General features: G+C 38.6%; 1 protein-coding gene across 1 annotated transcript in view; it reads left to right on the top strand.

Annotated features, from left to right (window-relative positions):
- Positions 1–587: 587 nt before the first annotated feature.
- ARAP2 (ArfGAP with RhoGAP domain, ankyrin repeat and PH domain 2) overlaps positions 588–26,306 on the top strand; it is a 154,750-nt gene continuing 129,031 nt past the window's right edge. Inside the window, exons 1-2 of the mRNA XM_082483122.1 lie at positions 588–883; positions 21,214–22,279. Of these exons, the coding sequence (XP_082339248.1) occupies positions 21,372–22,279 (908 nt within the window). The 5' untranslated portion in view covers positions 588–883; positions 21,214–21,371. The remainder of the gene's footprint in view (positions 884–21,213; positions 22,280–26,306) is intronic.

Raw genomic sequence — 26,306 nt, 5'->3', positions numbered from 1 at the left:
CGCCATGAGGCGAACAGGGCAAAGCTAGCTTGATCTTGGAGCCTGGAAGCAGGTCCTTTTTTTACAAAAATGTTCTTTTATTATTGGGGACAGTTTATAGACCTGTAGAACAAAGGCTTATAAATGTGGGCGTAGCTAAAGATTTCTGCCTGGAGCCTCTGTCTATGCATCACACTGTTAGACCATTACTAAATGCAGAAATGTTAGTTTTCTTTTCTACTTTGATGCCTGTTTGTTAAGATATGGTTTCTGAGGAAAGAGAGTTGTTTTGTTGTGACAAAATGATCCTGTTTTTTTTTTTTTTTTTTTTCCCTCCAGGAAAAAAATCTGGATTTGGTCCTCACAATAAATAACACTGTTGTTATAACCACGCTGTTACAAATGCAAGAGATTAAATTTCGTCTGTTTACCTGTAGACTAAGATGGCAGAACTCTCTCTTATTTTTGTTTTATCTTTTTAACTATGGGGTTACTTGTAGAGGACTGTAGACTATATATATGTATATATATAGGGTTTACTCAGTGAGGCGCTGGCAGCGAGGGGGCTGCAGGGCGGCCGCCATGAGGAGAGGCCGGGGCTGCCCTGGGCCGCACACAGCCGGTTCCAGCCAGTTTCACAACGGACCCACTGCAGGACTGATTTGAGCCTGTCAGCGAAGCCTCTGTGAAAAGATATTTAAGAAAAGGGCAAGAACACCAGAGGACAGTGAGGAATGAAGAAAAAAAGTGTGAGAAGCAGCCCTGCGGACAGCAAGGCTGGAGAAGAAGGAGGGGGAGGAGGTGCTCCAGGCGTGGAGCTGAGATTGCCTTGCAGACCATGGGAGGCCATGGTGGAGCAGATACCCACTCTGCAGCCCGTGGAGGACCCCATGCACCGGAGCAGGTAGATATTCTGTGAAGGTATACTGCAGCCCGTGGAGAGCCCAGGTTTTGCTGACAGGAACCACAGTTCCACAGGCTGTGGGGAAGACCCATACTGGAGCAGGGAAAAATGTGAGGAGGAAGGGGCGGCAGAGGGCAGCTGCTGCAGGCTGACTGCCACCCCCATTCCCCATCCCCCTGCCCTCCTCCGGACCGGGAGGAGGTAGAGGAGTTGGGAATGAAGGAGTAAAGGTGAGCCTGGAAAAAAGGAGGGATGGGGCGAAGGTGGTGTTTTGGTTTTTTTGCCTTTGTTTCTCACTATCCAAATCTATTTCAAAGGGCAGCATATTAAATTATTTTTTTTCCCTAAGTCGAGTCTATTTTGCCCAGTAAGCAGTGATTTCCCTGTCTATATGAACCCACCTTATTTTCTGCCCCTGGCATGTTGAGGAAGGGAAGTAAGTTGCTGGGTGGGCATCTGGTGTCTGGCCAAGATAAACTCACCAAAGTACAATATACAAAAAACTTTGAAACAATTCCGTTTAGTTTGGTTTTTTTTCCCCTCGCATAATGATAATTATGAGTCTCATATTGAATCTCATGTAATACACTCGAAAACACTGTGATACAACTGTTGAAATATGAATTCATTCGCTCTGTTGAATGACCAGATACTGAAATACTAACAAATGAAAAGTAAGGTCCCCCAGCATCATCACACGGCAAAACTTAGCATCCAATATACCCAGTCGGTTCTCTTTACAGGTAAGTCCCTCCATACTTGCCTGGACTTGCAGTCAATTCCTTGTGCTTGTCATGGAGAGCACTCAATAAGTGGCAAGTGTCTTGAAGACTTTCTGTAACGTTCTCCAGCTGCTGGCTGAGAGATCTGCTCAGCTCTTTTGTTAGAGAGATCAGTCTCAGCACATACTCTGCTATACCTTCATTATCCAGATCACTTTTCAGAAGCACATCTTTTGCTAGCAAGTTCAGGTGCCATATTTTTTCCAGGAGTTGCCCTGATTTGCCTGCAGCTGTAATCTTACCTTCAGCCATTTCCATTTTATGTTCAGAATATTCTACTACAATTTTTTTTTTCTGCTCAAACACTTCCACAACGTGTTGTCCTTGGCTCAGACTATTACACTGTTTAGTGTTTGTAGCCTAAACCACGTTTAAGAAAGTACTGTATTAAACACACACTGACAAATCAAACTCTAGCTCAGAAACTCTGAGTTGATGTTGACTATTTGAAAGTTACTAGGTGACAGAAAGGAGTGGCTCTCCTGTAACTATGGGCAAGGATTGCCAAGAGATGCCAATGTATACCATGCACCTTTAAGGGAGGTTATGTAACTCAGTTACGTATCAGTGACTTGCATTTCGGGAGCTCTGAGCAATTTCTCACTTCGGTGGCTGTAAATGATCGGTACCTATGAAATCAAGCTTAATTGTGAATTCATAATTATATAGTCACCAACAACGAGGAAGTAGTTTCATTGCCAGCTAACATTAAATGTTGTAGGTCAGTAGAGAGCATTCTCTGACAATCGTGTTTCATTTGTTGTTCAGAGGCATCAAATGGGTGGGACACGTCCAAGCTGCCATGCAGTCTGGATGATGTATTTGAATTATTCATAGGTTTCAGCAATATAAGAGTCTACAAATCTAATTTTGTGATTAGCAAAAATATTTATTAGGAATAGACCTTTAAAAAAACTTGTAATGTTTTCTGGGGTGTGTTTATATAACGGGAAGAAATGTAAAGAAAAAGCAGTTAAGAGCTAAGAGTTCAAATAACTAATGACTGAAATTCTGTTTGGCACTTTGGAAGTTGAGAAGCAAACTTATGAGAAAAACATGAGCTCACTAAACTTAACTGCAGCATCAAGAATTGACTATATGGGGTTCGTGAGGAAAAAGCGCTGTGCTCAGGAGTAGCCCCATGAAAGTGGGCAGCACTGCTTTCGCAGGGGCTCACGAACATGTGCTTCTGGAGGCAACCTGGGAGGCAGCCGGGCCAGTGCCTGACAGGGCTCCTGTGCTGTTCATTGTCTTCAGTGGGTGAAATTTGAGCACTGGTACCTCAATGATAGTATTTGCAATGATTTCCGTTTCGCCCAGCAAGTTCAGGAAAAGAAGTTTCACCAGGACAGCAATGACAACAAGCGGAGGAACAGCACTGACTGTTTCTTACTGATGCTAGTTTGCATCGTGCTGTGCGAGGGGAGCACAGGCCTGAAACCCTCATTGGCAGTGTTCAGTGCTGGGCTAAATCTGACGTATCACATACACCAAAATATTTTATAGTTTAAGATAGGTACGACACAAATTGTTGGTACAGTGGCTTTTCTACTAAACATTCCTTTTTATGGCCCATTAGAAATATAATTAATTCAGCTTTAAATAGCAATTAAAATGGGACTGTGATATGAAAGCACACTGAAAATTGCATCTAAGCATTGCAAGAACTAATAAGGTAATGTCAGCACAGTGCTTTGAAGATGTAAAGCACTGTATAAATGTTAAAATAACAACGAAAGTTATAAAAGTCTCTTTAATCAAGCATATGAGCTGAAACCAGCTGTAATTACTAAATTCAAAAGCAAAGTTCCTTTTGACTCGTTATAGTTTGCTTGATCATACTGAAAGTGTACTGCAGAGCTACACAAAAAGGTATGTGAGTCATTAACCTATTTACCATTTCTGATAGTCCAGCATCTCCACATTTTTCCAAATTATTCCTAGTAAAAAGGAACTCTAAAAAGAACATATACTTTAATGTACAGGAAGTGAAAAATGTCATCTTCCTACCCAAAATTTTTGTGATGTGTTAATGAAAAAAAAAAGAAGATGGGAAAAACCGAATTATTATATATTTATTGTATAGTATTGCATAGACCAACTTCTCGACGTGAATCCATACTGTTGCCCTAACCATAGTGTAGTTGGATTCATTAGCTCTGGATCTTTTCCAATATATGTATTTGCTTAGATTACTTCAGCCTAAATCAGTGATGTGCAGATGTGAGTTATGAAAAAAGACATTAGTTTGAATAAAGGTAAAAGAATATCTGTTTTTTAAAAAGTAACCTTTGTGTGTGAAATAGATAATAATAAATGGGCCTGTTATCAGAATATGCTATTTATTGAATGTTGTAGAGCTTATGAGAAACTACAACAACACGCTGTTATAAGCACGGCTTTAGAAGATATGACAAGAACTGTTCTATATTCATATTCTTTGCCATAAGCAAACTGTTTTGTTTTGGTTCTTGTTGTCAAAAAATGATATATCTGACTCTTGATTCAGTTGATACATGCTATCTGTATAAATTGTCTATGCATATTCGAAAGAAGATGTTAGGTAGTTTAGAAAATACATTTGTCTAAAACATTCAATAGGAGAAGAAAAACTATTCTGATTTTTTAATGAGTAGATGAAACAATTTCAATCCTTAGAGGTAAAAAAATTATGTTGGTCTTCTCTGTAAACATGAGTGAAACATGCGAAAAACCAAGCTTTTGTAAAAATATGAAGTACTACATGGTATAAGGGTCTGCAATTATAGAGTGGTCTTTATAAGAACTTAATGTAGAGGCAATTAGGTAAGATACTTTCTTACTGAAACAGTTACTAGACAAGCGCTGCTGTTGGGAGTCATTTGAATTTTAAACGCATGATTATATCTCAGATCTCATGACAGAAAATGAGGCAGTAAAGGCCACTAAAATTACAGTTGATTCTTCTAGGGTTTTTACTCTTCAGCAGTAGTAAAGAGAATGTATACTTTTGTTGTCTGATGATCAACATTTGAAGGTCTTTGAATTCAGCTATTCATATAGCAAAAACATAGCTTTAGTTAAACAAAAATAGTTCCAACACCCTATTTTAATTTCAGTCCTAGTGTTGGACTATGAACACCTGTTATTTGTGAAATTTTGCTACTAATTCACCATTTCTCCTTATTTGAAGATTGGTGATAAATTATGTAAGTGGAATTTCTTAATCTTTGTTGCTATTTAGTTGATAGTCTTATGATTTAAGGCTTGTGTTTATGTACCATACTGACAGGTATTAGACAATATAACTATAAAATCTTTGGGAACAATCTGACATTTTTTACTTGACACAAGCTCTTGCTCAAAGAGATGGAATTGTAGTAGTAGCTTTCAGGGCCCTCCATGCACCTGTAGGCCTTCATGGCCCAGACCAGCTTCACCTGATGGGAGCGGGTGATTAGCTGGGCCATGTCTGAAGCTTTCTGAACACTGCAGATTGTAAAAGTAAATGTTGATGAAATGAGTAAAATATAACCTGAAAGCATAAAGCATAGAGAAAGTAGAGAACATGAGTCATTCAGAAATACTACAGAAAAGTGAGTGTATGTTCTCTGAAAATATATGACTCCCTACATTAATACATAGTATAGAGTATACTGAAGAAAATAAGATACTGTAATAGAAGACACCTGAAAGAGGAAGTCCTTTCGATGCAATATGGTAAAGAATCTAGTACAAAGGTTATTTAAATAGAATTTATATCATGCAGTTCATGGTGGAGTTTTACAGTCATTTTAAGCTCGTAGTTTTGTGAAGTTAAATTCAGCCTGGATTAATTATCTGAGATGGTTTACTCTGCAGCCCACCAGCTACAAAGAGGAGGTTGAGACAGTAGGAACTTGATAAAGATAATATTACTCCATTTTCCAGCAGAATCAACTTTAACAGTGAAACTGTAGTTCAGTCTTTCAGCTTTTACTACAAAATCCTGAGCAGAAGAAAAAAAAACACACCAAAAAAAAAAAAGACACAAAGAAAATAGGATCTGGGATATTCTATCAGAAGAAACTCACAGATTTGGCCACTGTGTATCTCCAGCTGCACTGGAAATCCCTGCCTAAAATATATCCTCTAACTGACAAAGAATCAAGCCCATAGGGGTAGGGTGAAGACATAAGCTATCGTGTTTACCATTACCTATGGACACCAGCTAATTAGTCTTACAATAACAAACTTGCAAGAAAAGAGACATGGACGTCCTGCAGTTGTCAAAATAGGGCCCCGTGCCTGGGTAAGTAATGTAATATACAGGGAAGAAAATGAAAATAATTAAAAGGCAAAGTGTAAGAAATAAAAGTGCAAGAGCAATTGCGATAGATGTAGAATTGTTACTAGATTGTACCTGTTCAGGTCTTGGGTTGTTTTTTATTTATTTTGTGTGAAAGAACTAATAACAAAAAAAGCTGTGTGCTCATCCTCAGAGCTTAGTTCTCCATTGAATTTCACCTTTCTGAAGAGCAATCCTCTTCAGCAAAAGAACAAAGTGGAAAATTGGCTCTGTGCTTGATTTTGTTTTAAAACAATTCCTATTCCTGGGTTACTTTCACTTTTAAATATATTCTCTAACTACTTGAAGAGTCCTTAAAACAGAGAGTTTTCACATCCATATTATATAGGGGTCTTGGATATGGGAGGAAAAAATACCAAATTTAGAAAAACAGGGATCAAAGTATACATTGAAATAAAGTTACCATTTAGCAGATGTACATGTTCTTTTCAGAATACCTTAACAGTGTTAACATAGCTGATAACAAAGGGAGTGGACTTTGCTCTGCTAGGAAAAGCAGATGATATGATGCAGACCCAGTAAGTTCTATCTTTATACTTTGTGTATAACGCAAAGTTCAGTATGTGACAATAAATGCATTTTGGTGCATTTATTGATCTATTCGTATTTGAAAATATGTGTAATGGGTTTTCTTCCTGTCTCTGGTACTCTAAGGCCCAAGTGAGAAAACAGTAATAGTGTAAGAAAAACAAAGAAACTGCTGTAGATGTTCCATGCCATAGAAATTCTATTATGTGCTCATGTGCATGGTTCATTTAGCACTATACCATAGTGACCAGTGCTGGATGCTTTGAAGAAAGTCGTAATCCCCTTGAAATACATAATTATGAAATAACATGGTTAGAAAAGGTGTATCTCTCCTAGCGCAGTCACAGTACTTGACATTAAGCCATCTTAACTAGGAATCAGTGTGCATGAGCCTCACATTAGGAAAGGCAAAGTTCCAGAGTGTAGGAGGGAAGAAGGTCTGAGCCTGTGCTAAACCCCGGGGTGGGGCCATCTGTGTACCTATATTCACTTAAATGCAGCATGGTGTTGTTGACTTGAATTTGCCGTTATATTTAAGTTAGTTTCTGTTGAGGCCTCAGGTAACCAACGCTGAGAAAACAAGCCGTGCTCAGCTGTGCTGGAGTAGAGCTAACACACAACATGGGATCAGGGTGCTAACTGTGTTTTTCTCTTTTCTGAGCTTGATCTATGCCAAACTGCATAGATGTCGTAGTTTGGGCCTTGGGTTAACTTTGTGATTCGGGGGGGGGGCGGGGGAGGCAGTGCGGGGGGAAGCAGCTTGTATTCTTTATGTGTTCTCTTTTAGTTGTTAATAACTATTTGTAAGTAGTTTGAAACTATTTGTAAGTAGTTTGAATAATATTCCATGGGAACAAATAATCATCCATGTACTTATCAAAGACAAAGAGATTGCAGAGTGGGACTTCATGAGTCCTCTTATTTGCTGGGCAAGGTCCTCATCTTTGGAATGGCAAGAGGAACTTCTAGTCCATCACTACTTGAACGTAGACCTACAGAATATAGCTAGAATGTAGGGGAAGATAAAAATATCAATATATACTCTCAAATCCACATACTATATTTTCCTATTTACATTATTCTACAGGAGATAATCTTGACTTAGCTGAAAACCTACTTTGCCTGAAATCCAGCTTGAACTGTAATACACATTTCCTATACCTCCCTTTTGTGAAAGAAATACAAACCACTTTTACTAATGCTTCTCTTAGAATGGACAATTCTTTGCAGGCACCAGAGAAGTGAGCTTTGATGACAGACATGCAGAAAAAGTGGCCTCTCCCTAGCCACTGAAATACCCTAATCAGTTTTCATTACATTTTTTTCAAGCTCATTTAGACCCTCGGTGCACTGTAGAAATGGCAATGAATGGTTTTATTGCATTAATTTAAACTAGATTTTTCTTTATTTTAAAATTTATTTGCTTTTAATTTTGTTCTGTACGTGAGAACTGTGAAGGCCTCCAGGATTCTGAACATTCATAAACAAGCGATAAGTTTTGTATTGCAGTAGCTGAACAGAGGATGTAATTTGAATTCCATATGAATGTGCGTAAAGCAAAAAGATTTAGTCAAGGTTTTAGTCTTGCATAGGTTTTTTCCTTTGTGCATGCAAAATTGTATTATCTTGAATCAAGCCTTTGTGCGATACATTTGCTTTTGAATTATTTGGTAAGCACAGGACAAGATTACCAGTTTCTCTGAAGGGTCAGAAGCTTGATTAACTGTTTACCTGGAGAAGATCATAATTTCCACAGCCTCTCAGCTGTTTTGTCTCGTTTTATAAGATTAAGTAATAGCCTAATTATAACCTTTGGGAAAAACTAGTTCTTGAAAGAAAAATGCCTTTTGATGTGATCAACAATAGTATTTTGTAGTTATTAAACATGATTGATGTTGTTTTAATGTTAGTGTTTAATTATATAAGAAAAACTGTAGGCTTTTCTATCCAATATTGAAGTGACACTTACATAATTGCAATTTTAATTAAATTTTAGAAAGGAAGAGGCTGTAGAAACATGACATGAAAGTGTTGTTTTCACTTGATGGTATTTCTTTTCCTAATGACTAAGTCCTAGTCTCAGTTATACTGCTGTCCCCAATAATGGAGTTAAACCTTCATTGCTCTTAAGAGGTACCCTTGGTGCAAAGCAATCCTTGAAGGCAGTATAAAGTTTTCTGAGTAGAAAAAAAGGTAGTAAAGGTAGTAAAAAAGATAGTGGGAACTATATCTGGATATAGAATGGTGTGGTGTGACCAGTTTCATCAGAGCTTATAACATAAACTGAGTATTTGAATGACATTTCTTAAATGGCAATCTAATTCATAATTGTAGGCAGAATACTTATGCCATCCTTTGTTTACCCGAAATAACTACGGTTACTGGTACTTCCAGTACCACCTGGTACTCCCCAGGTGGCTTGTCTACTTTTAACTTTTTACATTTGAGTCTGTTTCTCCATTTGTTATTTAGAAAAGAGACTGAAAACTAAGGAAACCATATGTGAATGGGATGTATGTAGTAAAACTTCAAAGACTCGATACTTCTCAGGTTCTAACTTAACCTAGTAACTTCACAAGAAGTTATTCGTGGACAGATGGGGTATCTTCATTATGAGTTTTCTATTGAAGTGTTATTTGTATATACAGGAAGCCTCTAGTTTAGTCCTTTTAATAGCATCAGAATCCGGGGGAGTGAGCCAGCTCTCATGAGTTGGTTTCTTTGGCTGGGCAGAAAGCGATGAGGAAAAGAGAGAACAGAAGAGAGAGAATGTGTTTCACCAGACCTAAATAATAGTGTGAAATTCTATTGAACTATATACAGTTTTAACTGTGATTGTACTTCGGAAATTTTTTACTCTAAAAATAGTCCTGTAATGTTTATTATGTTTCATTACTTTCCATGCCAAATTTGCTCAAGCAACAAGTAAAATGAAAAGGGAAGGAGGTATCTGAGACGGTGACCTTTAAAACTAATAGCATCTTTAAATGTGTCATATGTGGTTTCTGTAAAATGAGAGCAAGCCAATGCTGTGTAGATAAAACCTTAATGATCTGTGATTCATTACAATTCAATGAACTGTGCAAAAGATGAATATGGGAAAAAATCAGCACTTTGATGTGCAGGAAAGTTCCTCAGAGGGATTTATTTTCAAATAAGTTTAAGAATGCTCCATTAGACTTGTCAAAGATGACAGGAAGTTGCGCCAAGGTAACTAGGTCCTCTAAATGAGAGCAATAGCAAAGAAATAAACAAACAGGAACTTACCACGTGCTTTGAAGCTGCATTTGTATTCAAAAGCAACTTGAAAACCTTTAAATATAAATGAGAGACAGAAGTTCTTGGATAAGGTCCCACACTGAACATAGGTACCCTGAAAAGAAAGCTTTGAAGCCACCTCTCTAGATTTTCCAGCGACAAATTTCTTGGAGAAACCCTAAGCAGCAGCTAGAATGAGAGATTGATACCAGTTATTTTTTAATTTTTTTATTTTATTGGTTAGATGCCTTTCATTTGAAGCAAGAGCTTAACCCCCATGCCTTGCTAGAAAAAAAAAAAAAAAAAAAAAAAAAAGCTGTTTTCATTTCTAGGCTTGTAAACTCAGGTGAAGCTTATATATAGGACATGCTTTTACTTCCCCATAAGCTATGAATTCAAATAAAGCATCCCTGCAGGGAAAATTCTCAGCTTGTCACAGGTTGAAACACATATCAGCCTATACGAAAGTGGGGCATCACCAGCCCATAGGGCTGTATCAACAGGTTTGGGGGCTGGCTCAAGGCAGGGCATGGAGTGAGTTTGTCCAGGGAAGTACTGTATTGTGTGTTTTGGCAAAAGGCAGTAGATAGACCCTCCTTAGCTTCCAGAAACCTCACATTGTCCCAGGGATGTGTTTTGAACAGCCACCTTTGCATACTCCCATTGGGAGTGAGGTCAAGTTCTTTGTTTCTGACTCACCCATCACCACTATAAGAGAGGTGCTTTTAGAGAAAACGTTGCTATTGATTTATAAGTGTTTTTATTCTCAGAAATACTATTTCAGTTAATCTGAATAACTTCTTGCCTTTAGAGGATTTTGCACGTGCAGTTGAGTGCAATATATGATACAGAAGCCAGAAAATTTAGTCTGACTTAACTGTCACCTGAATTGGTAAGGTAAAGGAAAAAAATCGGTATACTGTAAAAGTAACCAGTAAACAATATATCACCCTCTTACACCAGCTTTATGTCATTTGTTTCAAAAGTCATATATCAATGTCAAAATAGCTTTAAGGGACTACCTCATGAGTCCCGCAGTAGTTTTAAGAAAACAGAGACTGCGTTAAGGTCAAACATATAGCCGTTAAAGGAAACAAGATGGCAAAAGCCACAATTGTTGTGTTGTCAAATCTGTAAAGAAGAACATTAACTAGTTTATGAAATGATAGTCTGAAAATAGAAATCCATCATATGGTACAGGGAGGTATCTTACAGTGCTTCTTAGAAATCAGACTGACTATTATACAATTAATTACATTAAAATATGGGGTCAAACTGGCTTACAGGCCTGCATAAAAGTGTAGGTTTATGTCTCGTGAGACATACAAAAGTGACTGAGTTATAATGCACTGTATAACTGGCTGAGAAGAATCCCAAGGTCACGTAAACTGTTGATAGCAAATGCAAAAACTGAACCTAGATATCTCCACTCTTGCGCTTATTAACTACAGTCCTATCATTTTTCTGCAGCTTTGCAGCATTTTTATCTTACCCTGGGTGAAATATGTTCCCTCATGCTAGAACTCTGCTTGTGAAAATTGTAATGCACGATTTAATTTCCAAGGTTAGTTTTCCTTGTATTTTATTAACAATAATATTGATGCTATACTGTAACAACAGCAGTGAAGCTCAGATCATAAAAGGCCTAGATATTCACCTACGGGTTGTTTAAGATGTAGCTAACATTTCATTTCTTACAATGCTTCATAAGCTCCAAAAACTAAATACGTTCAACCTTCTCAACAGCTTGAGGAGACTGGTGGATGATTTTTATTACTTCTGCTTTGAAGAGGAGCAAATGAGACTGAAAAGCTTGCAGAAGACCAAGTTTAGAACTTGGATCTTGCTACCTAGCTTGGGCTGTGTTCAGTGAGAATATGTGCTGTTTTTACAGCAGAGAGAAAAATAATCTCACTAAAAGTAACAAATAAACTCAGTTCTTCTGTATATTTTTACATAGCTGAGAAACTTCATGTAAATGTCAGAGCTACTTACGGGCTGTCAATAAAGGAAGGAGTAGCAGTTTTTTCCCCCAGTTTATCGTATCAACTTGCTGTTAGTGCAGCTAGTTTTGGAGTTCTTAAATACAATAAATATGCAACAAGTAAAGCTGATTCATAGTTTTAAAGATGTACACATCCAAAAATTGCAATATTTGAAAATTGGAAAATGGCTGACTGATTTGAATTAGTTCTATTCCTAGCTTAATGAACAATAAAAAATGTGGCAAACATTGACTTATGAGAAGCCACACAGATAGAGTATGGAAATCTGGGGTAGGCTCATATTCTAAGGATCAGTTCCCATACAGTTTAGATGATATTATTCCATCTTCAGTTAAACACAGACTCACATGGTTATCCCTATGGATTGATCATGTTAAAAATAATCAGGCCAATATAAATTACTGGGAAACAAGGTTATTTTTAAGGTTTCTGTAACCGTAAATCTGAGCTGGAAGGCAATCTTAGCATGTTCACGATGAATCACCTTCTTGTATGGTCAAAGGTCTTTCAGAGGATATAGTAAGACTCTTGGAACTTCTTTTTGTAATTAATTTCTAAACTGAAATTTTATCTTCAAAACTAGAAAAACATTACCTACCTAATATTTTTTCATGACAGCAACATAGAAACTCAAGGGAAGAGGAAATTATCAGATAATAAAATCTCTGCAGTTTTCAAGCCTGTCAGCAGATTTTCAAAACTCAAGAATATCGACAAACCATATAATAGTACTGTGCCTTATGTCATATCTGAATTACATCAGAATTAGTAAGATGCAATTTCCTTTTAGATTTTTCTAAGATTATTTTTTTTTACCATAGTGGCAGAAAGCTGCCATTCCATGCGCTGACAGAGAACTATATGCTGTAGATAAACCAGAGACTTGAGAGCTTTCTTAGAGTCTGATAAATTACGCTACTTTTTAACAAAGAGTAAAACAGTGTATAAGTTTGTCTGATACTGATAATGTCATTTGGACAAACACAAAAAGACAAGAAAAACCCCTAAACCCCCAAAAGCACAACATGGCTTAAAATAAACTTGTGTATACTGAATTTTTTCTGGACATAATGCAAACAGAAACATGTAGACACAACTGAGTAGGTGTTTCAGACATTTAATGCTTATTTCTCCCGTTCCTTGTCGCCCCCCCATTCCCCAAAAAAAACCCCACAAACCAAATCTGAAAAAAAATATCTCAGCTCTTGTGGTCTCATACTGTGGTCAGGAAAAGTAGATAAGTATAATTATGGTTGAGACACATGTTACGCTCTGAGGGGAGATGCTAATACTGCACAAGTATGAATGTGCTGAAGGCAATCTTTTTAGTGAGTTCCACCTGAGACTCTGGCATCTGTTTCATAAACAAACACTGAGGAGACCATTATGTGGGGTCTCTGCTGCTGGCCCACTTACATGGGCAAATCATGGGTCTCCTGGAAGAGAAGGAAAGGTGGACTTGATAGGAGGACTTGGAAGTTTCTTGGCAGAGAAGAGCTCAAGTGTATTGGGTATTGGATACGAGGGTATAACGACCATGCCTTAAGACTTGCAGGAAAAAGAAATTCAACCCAGCATAAACTGCTAATTGCTTGGGGTTTTGCATGGCAAGGTAAGCCTTACAAAGGGGGCAAGTCTTTTGTTGTTTACAAGCCCCAAATCTTTCAAATATTTTAAGTTACTGCGGTTAAAATTCCTTTTCTAAGTCAGCGTTCATCGGCATTCTTACTGTTCTGAAAGGGAGCTAGGCTTAGCTGGAAATCTTAGGCAATTCTGTGATCGGATGACTCTGTGAGTCACTAGGTTACAATCCAGAAAGGCTGTGACCAAAAAGGGTGTCGGTATACTTACCTGAATCATATCTGTGTCCTAACTTGGTTTGGAAACATATGGGTCCCTTTACAAATAATTGGGAATGTCACTAAGCCAGACTCAGCAAAAGCATTAATGAAAAATCAAGCAAGAAAATAATGAGTTTCTTTAGGTTATTTAAAAAGGCAAACCCAGAAGTTTGCACTGGAGTGAGACTTTCTTGCCTCAAAATTTGCTTGCATAATGCAAGTTTAGGAGGTAAAATTAACTGCTTTTTTTTTTTTTTTTTTTTTGGTACATTGGTATTTAGGCATCTAATAATTAGGACTTGCAGCAGGACTTTCAGAAGTGCTTGGGCACTGGTAGAATTGGTTCTGTAATGCCGAACTACAAAACTTCTGATTCTTTTGACTGGGTGTTAAGAGAGTGAAAAAGTTGTTTACATTCAAAATTGTGATCCTGAAACCTCATTTTACTGCCACGGCACCAACATGTATTTAGCATGTGGTAAGTAGTCTTTGAAGCAGGAAAAATAAGCCAGGTTTACTTGCTCCTAAATGAGCTCCTTAATTACTGGCCTCTTTTTCTCAGCAGATCTTTGCTTCTCTTCTGCTTCAACAGAGTGCCAGACCTCAGACTTCAGTTGCAACAGTGTGAGCCTTCTGGTATGCCCTCGGATTTAATGAGACAAAATCAGAACTGATACATCAAGAGGAAGATGTGTGTGTACACTGATGGAGTGTATGAAAGTACTTGTCAGCCTCATTTTGTGTAACAAAAAGCTATTTTCAGCAGAGTGACAGTAATTCACACACGTGGGCGAGTTCCTAGAAGTGGGGAAGTTGCACGCATTACTGAAAGCTTAGTAATTAAAAAAAAAAATATTTATTTATTTATTTACTTACTTAGCCATTTAAAAGCAAGCCATCGCTCGGCAGCTGCGCCACCGCCGTCAGGCAAATGCTGCTCCCTCGCACCTGCAGCGCGGCCCCCTTTGATGCCAGAGGTGACAGAGGGGAGCCCTCCGCTCGCTGGCCGGGCTGCCCCCGACCCCCGGCTCCCAGCCCGGCAGGCGGGGGGGAAGGAGGGCGGGAGCCCCGCCGCCATCCCATCCCATCCCATCCCATCCCATCCCATCCCATCCCATCCCATCCCATCCCATCCCATCCCACCCCGAGCTGCGCGGGGCGGGGTGGGACACACGGGTGCCTGCGAGGCGATGCGCCGGGGCAGCGAGCGAGCCCTCCCGGAGCCGAAGCCTTTCGGCTGCAAGCGGGCTTCCTCCTGACTCCCGGAGAAATATGCCGCCCGGCCAGCGCGCCCGGAGCAACCCGCCCCGGCGGCCCGCGGGCGGAGCGGAGCGGAGCGGAGCGGAGGGGCCGGCGCTCCCCGCCCGCGCCCAGGTGCGGCCGCTTCTCTGCGGGAGCGAAGGAGGGAGAGCGAGAGGGCGGGAGGGAGCTCCGCGCCGCGGGCGCGGCTTGCCGGGGATCAGCGCGGGGGCGGGGTGGGGTGTGGAGGCAGGAAGGAAGGAAAGAGTAAAAGTAAGAAAGCGAGCGAGCGCGCAGCCGGAGGGAGACAAGGCGGCTGAAGCGATCTTAAAGTCTCGGTCTTGCTTCCCCCGCCCCGCCGCTCCCCCCCTTCCCACTCCCCCAGAGGTAAGGCTGCTCCCGCGGGGCGCGGAGTTTGCGAGGCAGGGGGCGAGCGCTGCCCGCTTGCAGCCCTGTGCGCGGCGGCCTGCGCCGGTGGCTCCGCGGGCCGCGCTGCTGCGGGCACGGAGGTTCTCCGTGGGCACGCTGCTGGGATGCTGGGGGGTGTCCCGGCCCCGGCCCCGCTGGCGGCGGCGGCGTGGCGGGCCGGCAGAACCGCACTGCTGGAGAGTAACGTGAAAGTTACTGGCGAGCTCAGGGGCGAGGCTGAGCGGTTTGGTATGGGGCACGTCTCAGATGAGCGTCAGATACCGAAAGTGGAATCTGACAAGAAATAGCTCGTAGGCAGGTGGAAACTAAGGCGGTGTTGGTTTGGGTTTTTTGGTTTTTGTGTTTGGTTTTTTTTTTTCCTCCCGTTTTCTTTTTAGCTTGAATTGTTTTAACGGTCTGTATGCAAATGTCGTACTAAGGAACAATGCTTTATTATTGCGCGTTTATTTACTCTGTGAGTTGTAAAGTTAGACACAACCAGACTTCTTGTTAGCTGCCAGTATATCTCTGGAAATTTTACCAGAAAATGCACGAAGTTCACTTTGAGAAAGTCACGGAGCCATTAGGATGTCCTAGATAGAAAAGACAAAGTAAACGATGATACAGTACCCCAGTGTTGCCTCAGCAGCTTGCTGAAGTGTACTCGGCCAATTCCACCTTCAGGTTGCTTACTCGTGCCATGCAGTGCCGTATGCCGGAGAGTTGTCCATAAGTCGTTCCACTGGAATTTCTTGCAGTATGAGGTTTGACTCCAAGGTAGTGAAGGTGGCTGAACTTTTCTCTGGAAGAGAAACGTTCTGAAATAAATTTAAAAGACAAAACCAAACAGCCAAAGAAACATTTTGACAGAGGTATTTCATAACTATCCACTGTGTTGAACTACACTTAGTAACTTCCTTGCATTTGGAAGGGGAATTGTTGCAATCAGTTATCTTTCTCTGAGTTGACTCAAATGTTAATTCATTAAGTAACTACTTTAAAAAGGTCATTTGAGAGTTTTTTGTGGGTTTTTTTTTGAGCAGGCAGTCAGTATGCTGATTACATTATGTAGATTTTTGAAAGATCTGTAATGATCTACAATGTTTTCTAGGACTGTTAATCTTGTCAGTTTGTATGTAGTTGAGTACAATGGGAAATGAAATTCACTACTGGCAGATTTCATTCTGCTCCACAGTAAGTCTTGTTGTAGTGTTTTCTTCTGGGTTTTTTACCTGTTTATTTAGATCTTGATCTAGTATGTGATTTAGCAGAAGCTGAGAGCAAGCCTCAACTTGTTTGTGTTTGCGCTTAAAGTGTGGTTATCTTGCCATTCACTTCTAAAGGTTCGATGCTTTCTTCAGCCTAATATCTGTAGTGATCTTAAAAAGGGGGGAAAAAAGTGTCTCACTTGAGTGTTTCTATATTCAGTTATATCCTACTGTTCAACATTTCATTATTAAAAGTTAGATTGCTTGCTTGCTTCAACATAGTTGTCTGTCTATCTTCCAATCAGTGTTTTCTTGAAGAGTTTTCAACTAGAAAGTCATAGAATGGAGGACTCACAGAATCAACTGGTAGGGCTTTTCAGAATGTTAGATGCAGAAACTTATCCTCCATGAGAGGAAAGGTCCTGAAAGTTTTGTATTTTTTTCTGTGCCAGTGTTGTAATTTTTCTTCGGTGCTATTTAGCTGTCACTTTTAGTAAAACGAAAAGAATGCTGCTCTGAGTAGTTGCGTCTCCTTGTCTAAGCCCCTTCCAGAAGATGGGAAAAGGAAGGATGTGAAAATCAGTTTGAAAAGCAGTGTGAGAAACATCATCTTCTATGGGAGAAAGTTGGATGATCCCATATAAGGCTTGGGATGTGCAACACAAACTGCAATTCATCCCCTGCCAACACATATTTTCTTGGAAGAAAAGCCCAGATGGTTTCCCTTGTATTGTTTTTTCCACATAGCAATTTAGATGTTTTACCCTTGTTTCTATAAAATGAATGGTCAAGTGTCTTCCAAGAAGCTTGATTTTTGTATAATGGCTATAGCATTTTTCTGGTTTTAGTAACCATGTTCAATGATGACTTTTGTCTTGGTTACTCTATATTGGGGAATATGATAGTACAGCAAGGATCAGTTTTATTTAAGCAAGACCAAATTCCCCTCAGTTTTATTTTCTGTTTTGATATTTATTTCCGTCGGATACTAATTTGCCTTGCTGCTGAGACTAGAAATTTTGTTTTACAGGATGTATGCAGCCATGTGAACTAATGTTGAAGGCTGTTTAGGTAAACTTGTTGTAGTGGTACTAATACGGATGTGAAAGTGAATGTATGCATATAAATATGTATATATCATATATATGCACTACATATCTAATGCTTTACAAATGTTCTTTAGGGTTTGTTATGACTTAATCTGCAGTTAAAGCTTTTTTTAATTGATATTAATCACATTGAAATAGATTCATGTATTTGATAAGGTGGTCCTTGAGTTCTGCTTTTCTGTATACTTCCTGCGCTTAAGCCTTAAGTAAGAATAAAACATTGTAATGTAAGAAATAATTCAGTGTTTTTCTTCCAGTCTACACTGTAAACTTTCACCAATGTGTGTAGCTCTGCTTAGCTGTTTGTTAGTTGAATCTTTGTCTGAGCGGTCACACCAAAACAAGTGCCAGTATAACCCTTTGCTCAGACCCATAAAATATGCGTGACTGTGAACTTACTGGTATGTAACCAGCTGTGTAGGCAGGCCAGACCTGTAGCATATCTTTAGAAATCTTGATGGATGCATTGACTGCTCCTGCCATAGATTACGACAGAAACAAAAAATGGCTTGGGCTTCAGATTCTAGCATTGCTGGCACGTTGTGGTCAAAACGTCTTCCCAGCGACCAGTTTCTTCCTTTCTCAGTCTGCTACATACTTTGTTTATAAAATACGCTGCAAAAAGTAATGGTTCTTGCAAATTTGGAAGCAAAGTTTGTTTCTGTGCTAGGTAATCCTCTGCATTGTTATGTGGTTTATACAAATTATTAGGATCCAAATAACGGCTAATACATGGCTATTTGAGTTCCTGAAGTAACAATGCTGCAGGTATTCCAGAATAAGGCGTGGACAAAGCTATCGGATGTAGAAAAAACAGTACTTAAATACTGAAAAGAGTGCGTGCGGGTATAAATATATATGTTTATATTAAAATACATATTTATTTATAAATAAGTAACTAAAAGCTACTTTCCTAAGTGTCTTTTTTGTTACTGCTGAAGATGGAGGGATTGGGAGAATGATACTGTCTGAAATAAAGGCTAATGCCTCAGGGGGAAAAATACCCAAACACCACCATGAAGCCCAGAACTGCCAAGGAAGGTGGAAATGGCTGAGATAACCAATTGCATTTCCAACTTTAAAACTCTTTGACTGATATGCTAGCGTTGCAGGGGTTTTATATACTTGAACACGTGTGGGGGTTTTGTTGTTGATTTTTTTGTTGTTGTTGTTGTTTTTGTTTTGGTTTGTTTTTTGTTTTTTTTTTTTTCATTAATGGGTACATGAAAGACATTGTTCTCTCGCACAGACGATGCCTGCCTGATACTTTTTGCCCACTTCAGTAATTGCTGTACTAGTTCTCATTCTGTACTCAGAATATATATTCAACTTCTTAAGAGACTACGTATTTATATTTGCATTTTTCAGGGTTTAGAGATGGGTGGAGGCCACACTGTTGAATTTTATCTTTTATGGCTAGAGGCTTATGTTGAGAGCTTGAGGAAATGCTGATGTCTGAAATTTTTAAAGGAACGATGTGTGTTTAGATAAGTACTCAGGTTGAGAAAGGACAAAGTTAAATCTAAAAGCTGATTGTTAATCATTTTAGCTCAATCCAAGGCTTTTTGAATTGAAATGACTTGGGAATCTTTTAGTGAGGGTTACCTCCCTAACAAACGTCATCTCTCTTGAGAGGCTGATATCTGACTGGCCTATTGAGTTCTCTCTCTAAAAAGTTTTCATTGTATGAATTTCATATTCAGGATAATAAGTCACTTCTCAGACTTGCAGACAGTGATCAAAGCTGATAAAAATATTGCACCAAAAATGAAGTTAAAGAGATTAGCAAGAATCCAAAGACTTATTTTAAATAATGGAACATATATAGGAAGTGTGCTGTGTTGATTTTTACATCTTCCGGAAAAATGTTCGTCTTCTTTTTTTCCCCCTCTTGTTACGTGTTATATATATGGTGTAAGAATAAGAGGTTTGTTTTTTCCCTGTTTTTGGTTACCACTTTGTGAAAGTGTGTGAGTAGTAAAGGTATTTGCAAAATTTTTGCAAGAAAAGACTTCTAGGGATTGAACTAGTTATGTAATCATTTATTTCAGAATCATAATAAAGTACAGTCACCAATAGCAGTGATGACAGTTGTGCTTCGTTCAGTATATGATTTTAAATTTTATGTTTATTTGTATGTGGCTTTGGGGGATGAGGAGGAGCATAAAGTGTTATTTGTGACTGCTTTTCTGACTAATGACTTAGTTTTTCACAAGATATTGGGGAAATCTTACAGGAAGAGGTTTTATCCTTCATTGCAGGAATTGATACCGAACAAAAGTAGGCAATCTTTTAAGCTTCAATTCTAGATCACCCTTTTAGTCGGGAAATATTTTGAAGAATAAGGTATTAATACCTACTGCCGTGGATATATTCTTGGCACATGATTTTCTTTTCTTTCTAATTGCTACTTAAGCCTTACGCTGTTCTGCCCAAGCTGTTCTTTCTTTTCCAGGCTGCTTAAGGCTAGTACCTGCATGCCAGGACAGCTGCTGCAGTCAGCAGGTTTCCCTAGGGCCAGATTGCTCTTTATGCAGGAAGAAGGAGGTGAAAAAACCTGTTGACTGCTGCTGATCTCAACTTCTTTCAGGAGATGTGATTTCAGGCTGTCTCTCTCAAACACCTTCAAAATGGTAGCTTCTCTCTCTGCTTTGGATTCTGTAAATGGTGAATTTGGACATGGCCCTGAAGGAAAGGCCTCAAATAGGTGGAATCTGGAGAGTGCAAGAGCTGAGTTGGAAAATACTGAGAAAGAGCTGTCATGGGCACTTGAGATACCAAATGTCCCTAGTGTGAAGGCCAGAACTTGCCTGTGGGGTTATGCCTCTGATGCTCTTTGTGGCCAAGCGAAAACTGCTTCCTTGACAGTCGAAAAGCTAGTAGTTACCTGCTTCCTGCTTTCCCTCGTGACAGTTCTTTGAAGGGCCTGCTCTGCAAGAAGTGTTTCGATGACTTCCATAGCATTCTGACTGTAGTTATTTAAACAATTAAGGCACTTCCTCCTCTTCCCTCTTCCCCCCCCATATGCTGAAGTGATTCTGCCTTTGTAAACTAGTATATTGGTTATGGTACTTGTTCAGGTGGATTCTCAGCTGAAGAGGGCTTGAACCCACGGTTCACATGGAATGCTCTAGCCAGTCATTTTTCCTTTTCCCCATTAAAAGTCTGTTTCTATGTTAAAAAGGGTTTAAGGCTTTGAAGATAAGGGAGTAGAAGCCCTGCGCTGCAGTTAATTGGTGCTAGCGTGGGTATGGGAAAGCTTGGGGTTCCAGCTCTGGTCTTGGATTGCTTTTTATCCCCCTTATAGCCAAGTACTGTGTAATAAGAGTGTGTGTGGAGATAAGTGGCTCATCTTTTAACTGTTCATCTTAATGCTAACTACTAGGCTTATATGTTTTGAGACTGTATCACTTATGCTGAGTTAAGACTTTGATTTCTCTATTCTCTTTATACAGACCAAGATAAAAGGATGGAGGGGTTATGCTGTTTACCCTCCTTGAAATTTTCATATATAAGCAATTTAAAAATATTACTGTACACATGACAGGGAGCCTTTCAGAATTTTATCCAAGATTAATGTGAATTCAGGTGGGAATTTTTTTAATGCCCTTTTTCTTTCCCTAGGTTTGCAGTCTTTTTAAAAAAAAAAAAAAAATCAGTTTGAACCGAAGAAACTCGAAGACGTGTCTTGAAGAAACTGATATTCTCTACTGGCTGTCTGACAACAAATTTAGAGAGCTTTGTTGCTAGTGAATATGCACACATCCTGACTATATCTCTACATGACTGTGTGGGGCAATATTCGGAATGAAGCTGCCATCATGTCATCCACAGGCAGTGGCACTGATATTGAAGAATTTTTGGTCAACATTAACTTGGGGCAGTATCTTCCTAACTTTAAAGAATACGGCTATAACATTGTGACAGATTGTGTGGGAATAAATAACAGTGTGCTTCAGCAAATGGGAGTGTTGCCTACAGGGCACCGCAGAAGGATACTTAAGCAATTAGACACCACTCTTTCAAAAATACAGGGAAATTCTCTTCTTCGTGAAAATCTAAAACTCGGAGGCTTGAGAAGTTTAGAAGAGAAGCAATATTCGTCCTCAGTTCAGGACTCTCCAGTAAGCAATTCAAGTGTAGATGGAACTAGCTTGATGCCTGCAACATTGTCTGAACAACTTCTTAATAAAGCTTACATTGATAAAGAAAGATTCGAACTTGCAGAGCAAAACTTATCTGAGGCGAATGGTGATAGCTTTACAAATTTGGATTTTTCTAGTTTATACCAGAATTCAGACAGCGTACTAAAAGCTATCAATCTAAGTGGAAGTATTAAGATGAATACTCAGCCAGATACATCACTGGAAGAAGCTGCTGCATACCAAGCTGATGAGCACTTGGCTGGCTGTTTGGCATTTCACGATCCTCCTTTTTCATTTGCTGATTCATGTGAGACACAATACAGCGAAAACAAACATCTGATGTTTGCAGATGAGGATGACTTATCTGATAGTGAGCCAAATTCTCCGTTCTTTAAGTTTAAAGGAGAAATGATAGACAATGACTTATATGATTCTTATACACAAAACTGCATGAAAGTATTTCCAAGAGCAAGCCGGTCTTATATATTAAGGCATCGACCTGTACCAGAAATTCCCGAATCAAGTAAAGTTCAAGCTTCATCAAGGTAACTGCTGCTTTTTTTTAATCAAGAATCACTGTCGTTGTAGAAATTATGTTTTGGGGTTTGTCATGGGGTTTTTATGCCCTTTTTTTGGTGAATTTCTCTTACATGTGCTGTAAATACACTGGATCTGGAATGTATGTTGCCAAATTAACTGAAGGAGGATTAAGCTTCAGTGCAAGCTAAAAGCTCAAATGAGAGTTTAAAGGGAAATTTTAGCAATAACCTCCCAATCATCTCTGTCTGCTTATTTTCAAAGAAAGAAATCTTTATTGCTTTAGATATAACCCTTGTTAAAAACCACTGTATTAAGCATTTTTTTAAACTTAATCTGTATGCTGTTAAGATTGGGTAGAATGGAAATACACAAGTGTTACAAAACCAAGATTGAAAAATAACAAGAAAAAGCTATTGAATCTATTCCGAACCAAAACGTTGCTAATACTAATTATTAGACCTTAGCTGCGAAGTATGTGATGAAATTCTAATCCATCAGAGGAAAATGGTGACAAAATGGTGATTTCAAGAGGGCTAAAAATTTGCCCTTAAGTATAAAAATCTATTTTTATTATAAGCCAACAGTTAGTGTATCTCAGTAACTTTTAAAGTTGTACTTTTCAAGAGATACTGTTCTTGGAAAATACAAAGTTATTATTTTTATATATGCAACTTATAAGAAAGATCTATGAAGTTTTACACAACTACACCTATTAATGTAGTTTTATTTAAAAAGTTGGGCAAAATATAGAAGAACCTTCTTGTCTGTTTTGTGCATTGTATGGTGTAGGCACCCTGTAAAAAAAAAAAGCAGGATGTATCTGATTTGATTGCATACAAGGGCATAACAAGATGATTACATGAGAATCTTATGTCTTAGCCTTAAAGCATATAAAATGAATATGAAAATATAAATACATAATTTTTTTATATTAAATTAGAATAGGGTATTTTGTGGAGGAGGAAATTATTTTATACTGTGGGTCTAAAGCAAGGACTTCCTGCAAGATGGCTCTTAGATTCCTTTCTAAACTGGTTGTCATTTAACTGTTAACTCAGGGAATGAATGCAACCCATTTGTCACGTTAGGTGTTGGCTTTTGCTGGTGTTCTCATAGTAATAAAAACTTATGATCTTTGTAGTATAAAATTATTTTTGAGGCATTCCAGCAGGAAAAAAGAAGGGGAAAAAAAAAAATTATAGATGTGGGAGGCTTTCAGAATTTGTGGAATCTTTGTAAGGGTAGTTCTGTGCAGGACTGGTGAGAATATATTGGATAGAGTCCAATAAAGTTTGTTATGATAAATTTAAATTGCATAGGAGAAGTTGAAGTTGTTTCAAAATGTTCATGTGATGTGGGTGTGGATTTTTCTTCCTTCAAAATGGTCGAGTTCATAATTTGAATCCACAAATTAGTGAGTAGCATTTACTGTCTTGAATAAGCATTAGTTGTTGTAGCTTGTCTTGCAAAAATATGAGTAAATGTAGAGGAAAAGGTCTCATGTTAGAACTTAACTCCAGGCCTATTTTAATAAAAGTAATACTGTTTGAATGTTAAAAATAATAAGCACTGAATGTGCAGTTGATCACAATATTACAGGCTGTGTAGCGAAGAGTATCTCCCCAGAGACTAATTTGTGATATTTTTCTGTTAACTTTAAGGTTTTACTTGTCATGCTGGTTAAGTATCTTAAATAGAGAAGAAAAATTCATGCAAAGACATATGCAAAGTTTTTTTGGTGTAGCCATATCCAAATCATTAGGTTGCACTTTTTTTGGTCTTTTTTTTGGTGGTGTGTTCTTGTGTTTTGGTTTTTTTTGGTTTTTTTTTTTTAAACCACCGGCTATGCCTGGAAGGGACAAGTCTGAGAATGCTTTGCATTTATCTTGTCTTTTTCATCTGCATATCTCAGCAGTTAGAAACATCATTAGCGAGTTTATACATGCCCTATTGCAGAGTTTTCCCAGCATCTATAAGTTTCTTTTAGATTATTGAAAGAAGTCAATATTAAATGTTGTAATACAATTGTTTGATTGAACAGATGGAGAGGCAAAGGTTATTTGCAACAATTAAGAGATATTTGTGTGCCTTAAAAAATCCTTTGCTCAGTGCCTTCTCAATCACCAAAAAAAAAATGTGCTTATTGAAACTTAAGTATAAACATCTTTCAGTGAGGAATACCTTTAAATTAACTTTTGTGGAGGGATTATCCATACTTCATATACTAAAGCTATTCCCGCTGAGCTGAAATGGGAATCTCATCCTAAACGATAACAATAAGTAGCTACTAAAAGAGTACTTTTAGAGTCTTTTGAGAAACAATCATCCAGTAGAGAGAATATGCTATATTTGTAGTCTTCCCACCATTGAAGTAAATCCTCCAAATCCTGGGCTCTTAGTGATTGATAAGTGACTGGGTCACTAACTTCATTACCCACCATTTTGATTTGTGAGCTCCAGCGTATTTGCTTCACCTCTACGTTCCAGTTATAACAGTATGGAAATCTTGAAGGACAAGTAGCAGTCTGTCTGAGAAAGATCAAGGCTAAACCAGAACTTCAAAACAAAACTTAAACTTCACAGAAACGTTCTTGATAACCTTGCCGCATTTTTTTTTTTTTTTTTTTTTTTAGAGGCAAAGAATTAATACAGAACTTTAAAATGGCAGCTTGCATCATCTTTCATCTCAGGAAAGATTGTGTGTGTCTTGCGGAATTGCATAGAAAACCATTCTCAACTGGCTTTTATTGATAGATGCTGGTTTCATCCTTATTACACTGTGTGAAGGCTTTTCCATAGAGGCAGAGAAATCCTGCTGAAATCTGGGAAACTCAACATTTCCTTCTAGTTGTGCTTGGACATTAGTCATTAATTTTTTATGCAAGGAGATGCTTTTCTCGTGATCTCCTATGTGCCTTCTGGCAGAAAAAGTTCATGCGGTGGGTCTGCTTGTGCTCCTTAGTAGTGCTGTGCTCACGTCACTTTTTATTACTAATAATGTGCTTGCCTCTCTTGCAATGATATCTGCCTCCCTGTGCCTCACTTAGGCAAGAGCCAGAAGCACGTAAGAAAACACGCTGTCAGCTGGTAAGACGCCGTAGCATTTTAGAAGTTGGAAATACTTTGGTTTTCTTTCTTCTTTGAAGTATGTGTGGCATCACTGTAGTACTGGGGGGTGAAGAATTAAAAAAAAAAAAAAAAAAGTTACTATTACACAGTGTTCTCGATAGTGAGGTTATTGTGCAGATTTTAGTAGCGGTTTTGGTTGATCAGTATTGAAGTGATGTGTAATTATGCTAAATTCTTGTCAGCAAGACTTAATAACATTATGACCTGTCGGTACAGAATTAGTAAAGATCACCTCTAAAGGTGTTTAAAAGCACTGGAATTGTTAGGGGGATTGCAAATCGTCTTCTAGAAATGAAGTAAACTGCATCCAAAATGTCTTTATTAGACAAAGTCATCACCCTTCCTGAGACCCTGCATGCTGTATTTAAGTGAGCAGTCTTAAATTTTTAATATCGTTTGCCAGTCATGTTATGGGCCAGAGCAAAAGGTTGAACAGAGTGGATTGGAAGTTTCGTGGTCTCTCTTGATACTTTTAGTCTAAGTGACTACTTCCATACAGACACCAGTGAAGAATTGAGGCTTTTGTAAGACAAAATAGTGAAAGTGATGCAATGGGTTGAACTAACCACTGACATGCCTTTAGCGTAAGATTAAGGATAAGAAGTACGGAGAGTTTGAGAGGCTTTGGATCATGTTATTTAGCAGTCGCTCTTAGGTGAAATAGCTACTGTTGTATCATTCAGAGCAGCAGAAAAAGCTTAAGCAGATTTATAATGCAGTAGACCTGTTTGTTATACTGAATGCTGTACAGATAAAACTTCAGGCTGATGAACTCTATATACTTCTAGATTTTATATTTTTTTTTTTATATCCACCGACTTTGTTACTTGTATTGTTCAGTAGTGGGATTGCTCTGATTCTTTATTAAGAGAAATAAGAAGAAATTGACCAAAAGTAATTCTG

Source organism: Vanellus vanellus (assembly GCF_965231255.1).
Source record: "Vanellus vanellus genome assembly, chromosome: 4".
NCBI lineage: Eukaryota > Metazoa > Chordata > Aves > Charadriiformes > Charadriidae > Vanellus > Vanellus vanellus.
The sequence above is the reverse complement of the archived record's forward strand: the minus strand, read 5'-3'. Positions and strand labels throughout refer to the sequence as shown.